General features: G+C 41.2%; 1 protein-coding gene across 1 annotated transcript; it reads right to left on the bottom strand.

Annotated features, from left to right (window-relative positions):
* Window positions 1–9,568: 9,568 nt before the first annotated feature.
* On the bottom strand, window positions 9,569–12,509 carry LOC118404441. The gene is made up of 7 exons (XM_035803516.1): window positions 12,329–12,509; window positions 11,547–11,777; window positions 11,079–11,218; window positions 10,684–10,833; window positions 10,373–10,426; window positions 10,078–10,261; window positions 9,569–9,685 (listed from the first exon to the last, which is right to left on the bottom strand). Exons 1-7 carry the CDS (start codon window positions 12,507–12,509, stop codon window positions 9,681–9,683), a joined length of 945 nt encoding a protein of 314 aa, XP_035659409.1. The 3' UTR covers window positions 9,569–9,680.
* Window positions 12,510–12,741: the final 232 nt, after the last annotated feature.

The following is a 12,741-nucleotide window of genomic DNA, read 5'->3' as shown; positions in this document are numbered from 1 at the left end:
CGATTGGCCAAAAACGAAATGATAATTGACTTCCAAGTTTTTCTGATTACCATGAGGTGCTTCGATACGTCCTTACTAATGTTTGTCCACTTACCAAAAACATGCATTTGTCATACTTTGCATGGCAGTGAAATACCATTTGAATGGAGAACTAATTTTAGCACTACAAACTGAAATATCCATATTATGCAACTGGGGGGGGGGGGGGTACAAAACCGTCCCTAATATAACTTCCTCCAGTCGACCTCTCACCAACTCGAACCTTCAGGTGTTTTTTTCGGGGTCCGGAACAAATGACTTTTTCCTCAATTTTTATATCGAAATGGAACCCTTACTGTAACGAGCACCCTCCTCCCCTCCTTGTACTACCATTACCCAATAAAAACATTGATATTCATAATGCATCTGTCAATGTTCCATGATGGTTGCCGCCGCCATGCTGTTTGACCCGGATGTTCGAGTTGCTATGACGTTGCTATGGAATGACGTGTTCCATGAATCGATATACTACCGCTTAACCATGACAACGTACGATTGATGTTGTCATACTCACATCAAATAACATTTCTAAATCACCTTCGTTGGTATTCCCCAATCTTAATAATTATAGTTTATATCTGGTACCAGTTCTGGATCTACCGACATCCAAACGTTATGACTCAAACATTTTCCCCAACAGTTAAACGCCTGGACAAGCTCCTTTCTTCAGCCTGATGTTCTTTTTCAGAATTCATAAATATCGAATATAATGATTGAAAAGGAAAGTGCAAGTCCTTACTCACATTGATGTGATGATTGTATGTTATAACAACAGTCGGTTAATTCTTTGTACCAGTCTGACAAGCAGTTGAACTTTAACCTATCGATTCCCACCCTGTTTATTTTCTCTCATTATAGTTTTAAAGTATTGTTTTAGTAACCGTAACGTTTGTCTTTGAACACAAGCGTCACCGTACCAAATGCCCCGTGCTGTTGTCAGTTCACGGATGTGTGCCCGTCGTGTCCAGTTATGTCGCAGTCATGTCGCAGGTATGACGCAGTTATGTCGCAGGTATGACGCAGATGATTGCTCTGCGTCTGTCTGATATGCAAATAAACTTCAACCCACGGCTTTGATTTTTGTCAGTTATCCCCGTTTAACTTAGGACGTTAGTTAGGTGTGGGTCCAGACTGGGTTGACAGAAACACTACCTGCGTCTACTCATGTCCGGCTCTTGGGCAGAGAACGTCTCCCAACAAAATAAGAGCAGTACGTTTTAAATCATACATTGATAGACAACATGGATGTTAACTTGGTAAGGAGGAGTTTAAGTATGAAAACTACAGTGTACATTATTTTGTGTGTGCGTGTGCGCGCGCGTATGAGTGTATGTGTATGTGTATGTGTGTCTATGTGTCTGTGTGCGCGTGTGTGTGCATGCGCATACTAGTTCTCTGTGTGTCTCTGTGTTTGTGTGTCTTTGTGTGTGTGCGTGTGTGTGCATGCCCATACTACATCTCTTCGTGTGTGTCTGTGTGTGTGTGTCTTTGTGTGTGTGTGTTTATGTATATGTATGTGTGGTTGTGTGTGTGTAGATGCGTGTGTGTGTGTTTTCATCTGTATCTCTGTCTCTGTATTTTTTCTCTCTATGTATTTCGCCCTCCCCGTAGTGAAATCACTAGTGAGCTCGCCCCACCACCTCGCACACCCGTGCGATTTCGCCCTCTCGCTGAAAACCCGGGTTTATATGACATTTTAGAACTTGCTTGGTACAAATTGCAAACTGCAGTTTCTGTAAACTGCAGTTTAAGAATGATATCATTACACGCATTTGATACATAACTCTAACACTAGTATTAATATTGACTTGATTAAATGATATGGTATCAAATGTAGTTTTGGACAAGTTGGCTGGGTCTCTTGCATTCCCTTGTTGCATATACTTGAGTCTCGACATAAGATATATTTTTCATTGCATTAACCTGTCCTCAAACAACCTTTATCTCCCACTACGAAGTCTCTACCATTGATCACGAAACAATAATAAAGACTTTTGAAGTGCCTTTTTCAATTATGCAAATAATGTATGCATTAGAATAAATTACATTCTGTGATATGTACCTTCAACCGTCTTTTAGTCTTTAGGAACAAGTTTGTTTACCTGTGTGTTTTTAAACACTGGTTCTTTACCAGTGTTTTTGTTGCATTTGGGAACATATTGACCTGCGTGTAAATAGTGGACATAATGAGACACTAGTATTCACTTCTGCTTTTATTGTGTTTTGGAAATGTTTTCTGCACAGTAAAGAATATACTGTGACAAATTGGAAACAAACAGCAGACTTATTCCGTACCGTAGATGGTGTTAATTTATACGTTCGCGATAGCACACTTTTTTTAGAGGGGTCGAGATTGCTATATTTTTTTTTTGGGGGGGGGGGGGGGTCACTAAAGGGGGGCGAGATCTCTAGAGGGTGGGAGGCGAAAACACCAGAGATTTCGGCTTTAGTGACCGACCTCAGTAGACACTAATATTACACAAACATCCACTGTCATAAACTTTATCTTTGAGCTGGTCGGAAGTTTGTCAACAATCCGTTTATTTTAAATCTAAGGCAAATACATTGATTGAGGAGTTATAATCAAAATAATGTCTAATGTTTGGATTATTTTCCGGATTATCGGTGTTTCTGCGAATGTTAGGTAGAAAATTCTGACTGACCATGTATTTAGGGGTGAGCATGTATGTAGGGGCGAGCTTGTATGTACGGGCGAGCCGAGTGACCAGGTATTTCTGGGTGACCAAGTATTTCTGGGTGACCAGGTATTTCTGAGTGACCAGGTATTTCTGGGTGACCAGGTATTTCTGGGTGACCAGGTATTTCTGGGTGACCAGGTATTTCTGGGTGACCTGGTATTTCTGGGTGACCAGGTATTTCTGGGTGACCAGGTATTTCTGGGTGACCAGGTATTTCTGGGTGACCAGGCATTTTTGTATGACCAGGTATTTTTGGGTGACCAGGTATTTCTGGGTGACCAGGTTTTTCTGGGTGACCAGGTATTTTTGGGTGACCAGGTATTTCTGGGTGACCAATTATTTTTGGGTGACCAGGTATTTCTGGGTGGCCAGGCATTTCTGGGTGACCAGGTATTTCCGGGTGACCACGTGTTTTGGGGTGACCATGTTTTTGTCCTGGTATATAGGTATTATATACGTAGCCACCTTTGTTTGACAGTTTGACCATTTATGTCCAGGTGACCATGTATGACGGTTGACCATACATTTGGTCACAGTGAATTATGTTAGTAGAAGTGACAACTCTGCATTATAACAACTGGTGACATTCTATCATCAGACGTGTCGAGATGTTTTTGTCTTCATGTCGCTCTGTTGTGTTGCCAGTAAACAATGATGTGCGCATTGTGAGTAATAACAAGAGTTGGCAAAGTCTTTGATCCCGTTTGGTAACCAAATAAATACCACCTACTGCTGTATCTGTTCCGATGCCATATGTTACAATACTCCATCTTTGAGTTCAATGTAAATATCAGGGGCTATCTATCTGCAGTTAAAATAGTCCTAAGGTCTGGTCGACGAAAGCATCACTGCCTTTCATCGTCTAACATCAAACGTGGGCTGTTTTGGTAATTTTTTTGTCCGTAAACGTTCAAAGATGGCGACAGTAGATATCCCCGGCTGCAGGTCCCAACTAGGCACGGTAACTGCAGAATGAAGTAGTAGCAGAATGGGCGATACTCAAAACAATGGTCCGTTTTGTTACAAAGGATTTTGTTTGGTAGAGTTGCCGACGTCTACTGACGAGTTACCGACGTCTACTGACGTTTTAAAATCCTATAATAATATTAAGTAACACAAACTGTCTGTGTTTTAAACCAAGTGTGACTAAAAAATTGACAAAAATTACTATCAACTCTCCTCTTCTTTGCTCTAGTTATTTTCTTGCACTTATAAGCCCCAAAACACGTGAGCGCCTGCCAGTATTATCTTCTCAATTTCTAATAGGTTCAAAATATTTTGTAGGTCCGTTTTTCTGAACCGATCCGACAAGAATAAAAAAGCTCTTGTAGAGTTACTGAAGAGTTAATAACGCCTAAAGTTTGGAATATTTTCCGCACCATCAGAGTTTCTGCTAATTTTTGTCCTGCTAGTCAGTTATGTTCGGCCCGTTGATTATTTATCTACAGGTGACCTCGTATGTCAGTTGACCATATATTTGGTAGTGAATATATATTCTGGTGGGGTTGTGGATCGAGGAATTAAAGAACTCTTTGGGGGACAGAACAGTCTGGTCCGGGCAAGCAGCCCGCGATGATGATGATGATATCGTCGGGTAGTGGCATAAGAACGTGAAATATCCATTTTTGCAACTGGCGAAAAATTTCAACAGACGTGTCGAGATGTTTTTCTCTCCTTGTCTCTTCGTGCTGTTGCCAGTAAACAATGCTGTGCGCATTGTGAGCCGGCAAAGTCTTTGATCCCGTTTGATACCATATACATGTATACTGTACCGATTCCCGTGTTATTCTTTTGTATAATTTTTTTTTTTTGATAACTGCAGCGTCAATCTTTGGCCGGTTGACTATTTATGTCCAGGTGACCACGTATATCGGTTGACAATATATTTGGTCGTGAATTTTTGTGATCATGACAACGTGAAATATCAATTATTACAACTGGCGACATTCTACCATCAGACGTCTCTTTGTGCTGTTGCCAGTAAACATTGCTGTGCGCGCCGTGTGGAATAACAAGAGTCAGCAAAGTCTTTGTTCTCGTTTGATGATCAAATAAATATCACCTACTGTACCAATTCCGTGCCCGTATGTTGTAGTTTTATAAAATATTGTTTTAATAACTGCACCATGAAGTTTTAAATATCAAACAGAGGCAAGATTTCATCTTACATTATTGTTATTGAGTTATTCTTCAGAGCTCAATGTAAGTATCAGGGCCTATTGATTTACATCTAAGATAGTCCGCAGGTCCGGTAGACGAAAGCATCACTGCCTTTCATCGTCTAACATCAAACTGGGGCTGTTTTGGTAACTTTTATGTCCGTAAACGTTCAGAGATGGCGACAGTAGAAATCCCCGGCTGCAGGTCCTAACTAGGCACGGTAACTGCAAAATGAAGTAGTAGTTCAAACATATCCAGTGTTAAACGTCACTTTGTATCTTATACATAATGGACACCTCTGCCGAATATTAGACCTAGTTTTTATCACTCTTTACTTGGCCAGTCCTTACTGTATTAAGCTGATCTACAATTTATTCAAACCGAATATTTTCTTTAAAAGATGTAGTTATTTTCATTTTCTTTTTGAACCCTATCAGAATAGCCCGCAGAACAAAAGACGACCCTAGCATACCCCCCCCCCCCCTACGTAAGAACCGTACTGGCGTAAAAACTAGCTACCATATGTTGAACATCGCAAATACGCCCATTCCATCAACAAACGCCACCAAAAAAGGCCACGAAGGAGGCTGACACAACGGTTTTAGACAATAAAAATAAGCGCAAAAATCCACAGGACCCACGTACATCCGGTCGGTGTTGTTCTTACCCGGATGTTCTCGTTGCTAAGGCATTGCTAAGGCGTTGCTAAGGAGTTGCTAGGTAAGAGCGGCTCCGAGATCCATAAGTTTCATGGGTGGTTTGGAATCCACCATTAGGACTGGCAAGGGTGTTGATGTGTTTTGACTTGTCAAATTTCTGAGGATGAAACTTTGTGGCTTTCGTGGAACTGAGACTTGCACATCACTAGAGTGGCTGGTGTTTTTTTTTTGGACAACGTTGCAACGTTCATAAATTATTCCGTAGTGTGCGATTTTTCTTCTCCCAACAAGATATAAGGAAACAATATTTTAGCCTTGTATACTACTAGTACCCTATACGTACTAAGACGATCCTCCACCATCCATAGTCAGACTTAATGTGAGGGAATTCCGGACTGACATCTCTGTGGTATAACAAAATTTGAGAATGTACTATGGTGTGCTTATGTTTGTCTTTTCTGTGAGTTCATTCAAATGAACTAATAATTCACTGTTATGGTAGATACACGTTGGTGTCGCTAGATGGCGTAATGCCACTAGAGTCAGTAAGAACATCGGGACAGTTATTTGGGGGTCCGCCAGGGGGTGTTAATGACCTGGTACAAATGACGTAGAATCGTTTGCGTGTCGGTTGCGTCACGTGAGAACTCGTAGTCTTATGGGCATTTGAGGCGCCAAATTTCATGTCGCGTTACACCTGAAAATCTTATGCTGGAGCCACCAAATTTGATGAATTTTCCTAAATTTAGTTGTCTCGTGACGTGATGACAGACATTTGGACGGAAATTGCTAATTTTGTTAATAACAATGTATTATCCACGTTTATTTGCTACATCCTTACTATTTTCTTAAAACTTATAATAAAACTCATCAATAAATCATGCTAACTCGACGACGTCATCGGCAAAAATCCAAGATGGCGGACCATATCACGCATAAATTATCATTATAATTTGTAACGAGTTAACGGTGGAAAAGGGTTTGCCCGAGGACCCGGATGTTTGCCTTTGTTTGTTTTATGGGGTTGCCATGACACTGCTTTGGACATCACATATATTACTGCAGTACCACCTTAAGATACATGGTGTCGCTTCTATGATCTCTGGCAAGATAGCCCCCCCCCCCCTACCCCCCCCCCCCCCTTGACGCATACTTCTTAAATAATGGCAATCTAAAGACTCGGATATTAAATGTGCTATGTGGAAGGGGGGCATCAACATGTACACTTCAATTGTATTTTACATTTCTAAGCTTAACTTTCACGATAACGTTTTACAGGGCGACGTTTTCGACTATGCTTTTTACCCTTCTCCTTTGGGGGCTACCTTCCGATTCAATACTGGCAGTACCCGGATGTTCTACTGTTTCGGCGTTGCTAAGGGACTGGGGGGGGGGCGATTAAAATTGTTAATGTATCATATTATTGAACTTTCACTGTTTACTTTGCGAGGTCAGACGTCAGCTGTGCCATTATTTCGGCATTATAAAATCGTCATACACCACATAGAACGCAGTTTATGGCTCTAATTCAAAACCTGCCGATGCAACAAATACAGTAGATATTATAGTAGATATTCAGCAAAGACCTAGAAGGCCTATTGCTACTTAAGCTGATATGTAAGGGTATGAATGTAGAAAACAAAACTTCACAATGTTTGGCTTTAAACGTTTATTTTCATATTTCTTGGTTACATGTACCTGGGATTCATCACAAGTGTTCCAGTTTTTACTTCTACTTTTATGAATTACGGTGTGGGGTTACTTATGGATACACCAGTCAATGTAGTAACTAGGGGATGTGCCTTATGGGGTATACGTTTAAAAAAAAGCTGTTTGTTTTGTGGCCTTTTTTGAAGAATGAAAATAGAGGATGAAAAGAATGTGACATCTTAATAAGAGAGGTTGTATATGGAAGCTTGACCTGCAGAATTTCTATTGTGTTTTGTTTATCTCCAAGAAGATGGTAGAATTCTGCTCCATCTCTGTTTTTATTTTTTATGTAGCAAGTGATGCCCTTTTGCTGTTGGGTTGTAGGGGAGGTGTTTTCTCCCTATTTTGCTCCTGAAAAGCGGCTAAAACAATGGAACAAAAAGGGAACATCTGGTGTTAAGAGTGGCAATATGAGTGGTGCTACGCTGCTGCACAATCCCATAGCGTCTACATTAACGGGTGAATCGGGATTCTCCTACCAGGTCTCCTACCTGTCTTTTTTACACTTTCTGAACAGTAACAGCCTGCTCCTTTCTTGTCCTCATTCGTGATGTTTTCCTGACTTCAGCTCCATCCACAGACTGTCGTTACAGCAGTGTTATGTGCGGTTATTTTACTACTGTGATCTCTTCCTAGGTCGAAGTAGGTGATGTAAAATCACCTGTAAAATCTGGAGGCAAAGAATATCTCAGGTTTTTACATTTTGATTTACAGTAAGAAACTGAAATTTGGTTTAACGGAATTATTTTTCCTGTACTTTTTTTCTTGTACCGCCTTGAGTGTAACGAGACCGAGTCTTCCTGGTTGAATTCTGAAAAAACATTTAGAATGTGCAGAGGAATTTTGATTACTTTTTAAAATCTTAATTTGAAGTATTCTTTACGTTCAGATTACTGTTAGGTATAGGTGAGGATCTTTTAAAGTATATCTAAGCTAAAAAGCGTGAGGAAATAACATCCCCTGTAGTTCGCTACTGTAGCGGGCAAAAATGTAACATAAATGAGCTGATGGTCGGGCACTTTTCATTGGTGCCAATTTCGCTTTTTTCTTTCAACTTCTTAAAACAAGACTTTTTGGGTTATCTCAGACAGTATAAGTCGTTTGTTTTATTTGATATTTGTTGTGTGGGTGCCTCGTGTGGAAGAGAATAGTTGATTTGATTGATTGATTGATTGATTGATTGATTGAGTCAGTGAGTCAGTGAGTCAGTGAGTGAGTGAGTGAGTGAATACTATTGGTGTCAGCAGCAATGTCATAGTCATTGTCTGTCTTAGACTCGAATTACATTGATAATGTTGATCTCAGAATTTTTCGTGTCACATGAAATCAAAATATTTCAAGCCTGCTATTTTTGGCTTTTTACAAAAAAGCTTACTGTCCCCTCCCAAAAGGACCGAATGTTTATTTGGACATTCGACAGCCTCCAATGTTCAATGGTTCCGAAATGGTAACAGCTCTTCCACAAAAATGGTTAAATGCCTGATCTCTGGGTTGATTAGAGGCAAAGAATAACTCAAGTTTTCTCTTACAGTTACAGCTTACTGTTACAAAATTTGGTTTTTGTGAAGTTTATTACTCTAATCTCTGTTCTCTAACAGTCTGTAGTTCCACCAGACACGTTTTAATGGTCGGAATACCGCGAAGAACGTTTCGGACTTGCAGATAAACTGTTGATGGTATTTCGGATGGTCACTTTACTTGAAGTATTCTTGACCTTAAAATCTCCGTCTCTAGATCAGGATCCTTTACGTAATGTTTAAGCTAAAAAGCTTGGGGAAATAACCCCCTGTAAATCACTACTGTCGCGGGCAAAACGTTTATAGAAGATGGACTGGCACTCTTCATTGGTGCCAGTTTCGGGTTGTGAAACTTATTTAAAGTTAGGGAACGTTTTGAAAATGGTTTAGTCAGTTTTCTTTGTCTTTTCCTTGATTTGTTGCTTTGTTTCAACCTTGATAAACGACTTCATTTTGATGTCGATGTTCTTATGAAAGCAGACCAAGTCAAACTGTTTCATGCGTTCTCTTTTTTGGCCTTTCAAAAGATATTTATATTCCCAAAAGGAACTGTCAATTTTCAGAATCAACAGAAAGGCTGAGCTGGTATGTTTTGATATGTATTTTTGAATAGGTCAATTAGGGTTTGGGATGCCCTCCTCCCTTACTGTTTATTCAATTAAGTGGCATTTCAATTCCTGATGTCAGAGTCTTAAGTGGTTAATTTCGATTGGATAATCTCCATGCAGATTTTAAAAGAAAGGGTAGTAAAAATTGGGCAGCCGGGGAATATTTGGATCCCCCCCCCCCTTTTTTTTGCTTGGAGATCACTGGATGTCCATTTGACAGTGGAGGTCCACATCAAATTTCAGGTCAGGTCAGGTCAGGTCACACGGTCCGGTTGTCTTCGTTGTTTTTTATCCTAAAGAATGGAAAAAAAGAATAAATCTGTAAGTCGTTGGCTAGTTTTTAGTCTTCCAGCTAGCATTACGCTGCTTTGCACTGTTGGTTTACCGAATCGACGAATCAAGTCATCCAAAATATATGAATGTAGTGCTTCTACTGTCGCTTCGGGCCTGTAAAGCATTGTTGAGAAAAGCTATTAAGAGAATTGGCACATCAGTAACTTTGCCGACATGCCAGGCTTTCCAGACATCCTTTATAAGAAAACAGTATCTTAAGTTGTCATGTGATCAGGGACGCAGCACCTCTTGATTCCGAGCCAAACACGTTAACCATTACTCCACAGGATGCGCCATCTTGTCAAATCGACAGATGTTGTTTGTAGGTCTGTAATATGCGAGAGCTACCCACCGCACTGATCGGCCACGATTTTCTGCGCCGCGTCGCAGGCCTGGCTGGTGGTGAACACTCGGGATCCGGAGGTGGTCATTGCCTCCAGCGCATACATGTTCACATACTTCCCGAACTCCACGGCGTACAGATCGATCCCCGCGTTCCGCGCATCTGTAGCTGCGGCTTGTTGATCATCCTCGGACTGGGGAAACGGTAAACAGGAGAATAAGACTGTGTAACAGATCATTGTCTTGGGAAATGGTTAACATGAGACTGAGAATGTGTGACAACTCACTGGGAAAAAATAACTTACATATCCATCTGTCAGGATGACGGCTGTGTGATGGGCCTCGTCTCGGAAATTGGACTGGACAAATAACGAACAATAAAATCACACAAGGAAAAGTCAGGTACATTTGTATATATGCTTAACAAGTAAATGTAGCTATAGCTTATATACCATGTGGTACTGTGTTTAACCCAGCAAGCGCAGCCATAGACATAGTTCCTGTACCATGTAATACTGTGTTTAACCCAGCAAGTGCAACAGTGGCTTCAGCACCATGAAATCAGTACAGGTGCAGCCTTTAGCTTTTGCACCATGTTAGCCAACAGTGGTCGTACCGTGAGGCGCATGTGGTTAATGGCGTGACCAGTTCGGGTTATGCCTCCGTCGCCCCTCATGAGTTGGCTGATTGTGTACGACACCCCAACGCAGGCTGGTGTCAGGAATAAGTATGTGTCCGCTTCGCAGGTGTAGTTGACGACTCCAATCTGTGTAACAAGTGAAAAACATACACAAAGAGTGCTGCTGTTATTTCCACATGTCCTAAAACTGGCCATCTGGGATGTTCCAAATTTAACTGGCGATGAAAGAAGTCACGATGCATAGAACGCTTCCTATATGTCTCCTGTGCTCTTGAGAAGGAGGCATGCGGATAACAAGTTCTACGGTTAATGCTAGCTATCAGGAACAATAGATTCTCATGAATTTAAAGCTTCACAAATCAAAGTCTCACCCTGATACCCAGTCCTTGAAAAACATCACAGTCGGCGAAAGCCTGCATGAAGTCCCTGGCGAGGACGAACTGGTTCTGCGAGATGCTCGAAGAAACGTCCAGGACGAGAACGATGTCGATGCCACAAGGCGGTGGCACAGCTGAAAAAGACGGGCGGATGTTATTTACCCTAATTTGCACCTAAATATCATAGGGCTCAAAACTCATTTTTTGGGATTAGTTGCACTGATGTACCCAACCTAAAAAAATGAGTGCAACCCAAGAATTATACAATAGCATGCATGTTTTTTTTACGTGAAGACTATATTTGTTCACAAGTGGTACATTTATAGAGTTAACAGTAACTGCAGTTGGAAAAGGAGCCTGGCCATTAGAGGGACCAATAGTTGCTCAGAAACAGTGGTGCAGTAATCTTCTAGATCAAGCAGGGTCTGACAGAAGTGTTCAATCAAGGAAAGCTATTCTCACGGTTTGTAGACCAGTACGTGTCGCATTCCAGTTGTATCGGCTCCACGGGTGACACGGCGGTCGCCGGGTAGATGTAACCATTGATGGGATTGGCACAGTAGGTGTAGCCGTTTGATTGCCATTCTTGGGTCGTATCGAAGGTCCCGATATCAGTGCACTGCGGGGCGAAACATCCCACAACGCCAACACATGCAGCTATGGCGGTATTTCGCACTTCCAAACAGTTCGCCTCTGAATAACAAATTTTACATTCCCTTTTAGCGCCATATATACAATGGACCTTTTTCCTTCATTCTTGATTACCTTCTAGGCATTGTAATGTTTAGGTAAATGTAGGGAGAGGTGCTTTTTACCTAACCATCTCCCAGAAGTCACAGAAATGGGCAGATAGGAAAATAAAATGGGCAGATAGGAAAACAAAACATCTTCTTCCAGCACCCGCTGGAGATTGGGTCTTTTGGCAATCGATATTTCTATATTTAAACACCCTCTAGTTTAATTCCGGAGTAATAAAACGTGTGTATTCTATCGTCGGTGTGCTATCTTCTAGTAAAACATGCTTTTTATGATGCATGTATATTGGTGTGATATTAACATATCATACTCTTACATGATGCAGTAACGTTATAGGACCTGAAGTAGGTATCATGGCGGTATAATGGACAGTCATATTCTACGAAATTTATGTTTGGACAATTACGGTGAAGTACACTTGGTGCTTAGAAACAGTGTCCAATCAAGGGTTTGACAGAAGTGTCAAATGAAGGAAAGCTATATCTCACGGTTTGTAATCCAGTACGTGTTGCAGTCAAATGGAGGTGGTCCCTCCCACGGTCGCCAACCGGTCTCCTGGAAGACATAGCCATTGAGAGGGTTGGCACATTTCCAGTAGCCGGTTGATCCCATGCTTTGGATTTGCTTGAAGGAGTCGTCATTATTGCACTGTGGGATGTAACATCCCATCGCGCCAGCACATTTTATTATGGCGTCATCTCGCACCCTGCTGCAAAGTATTTCTGAAATACAAGTTTTTAAGACACTATTAAAGACAAATATACAATCAATGGACCTTTTCTATACTTTATCATCAATTACCATGTAAGTCTTATGTAAACTCCAAGTAGATACTGGTGGAGGCCCATTTCTATAACTAGCCATGTTCCATTTGCCACAGAAACGAGCTGCTACTGTAGGG

This window comes from Branchiostoma floridae, chromosome 17 (assembly GCF_000003815.2).
Source record: "Branchiostoma floridae strain S238N-H82 chromosome 17, Bfl_VNyyK, whole genome shotgun sequence".
NCBI lineage: Eukaryota > Metazoa > Chordata > Leptocardii > Amphioxiformes > Branchiostomatidae > Branchiostoma > Branchiostoma floridae.
This window is presented reverse-complemented; position numbering and strand designations above follow the sequence as displayed.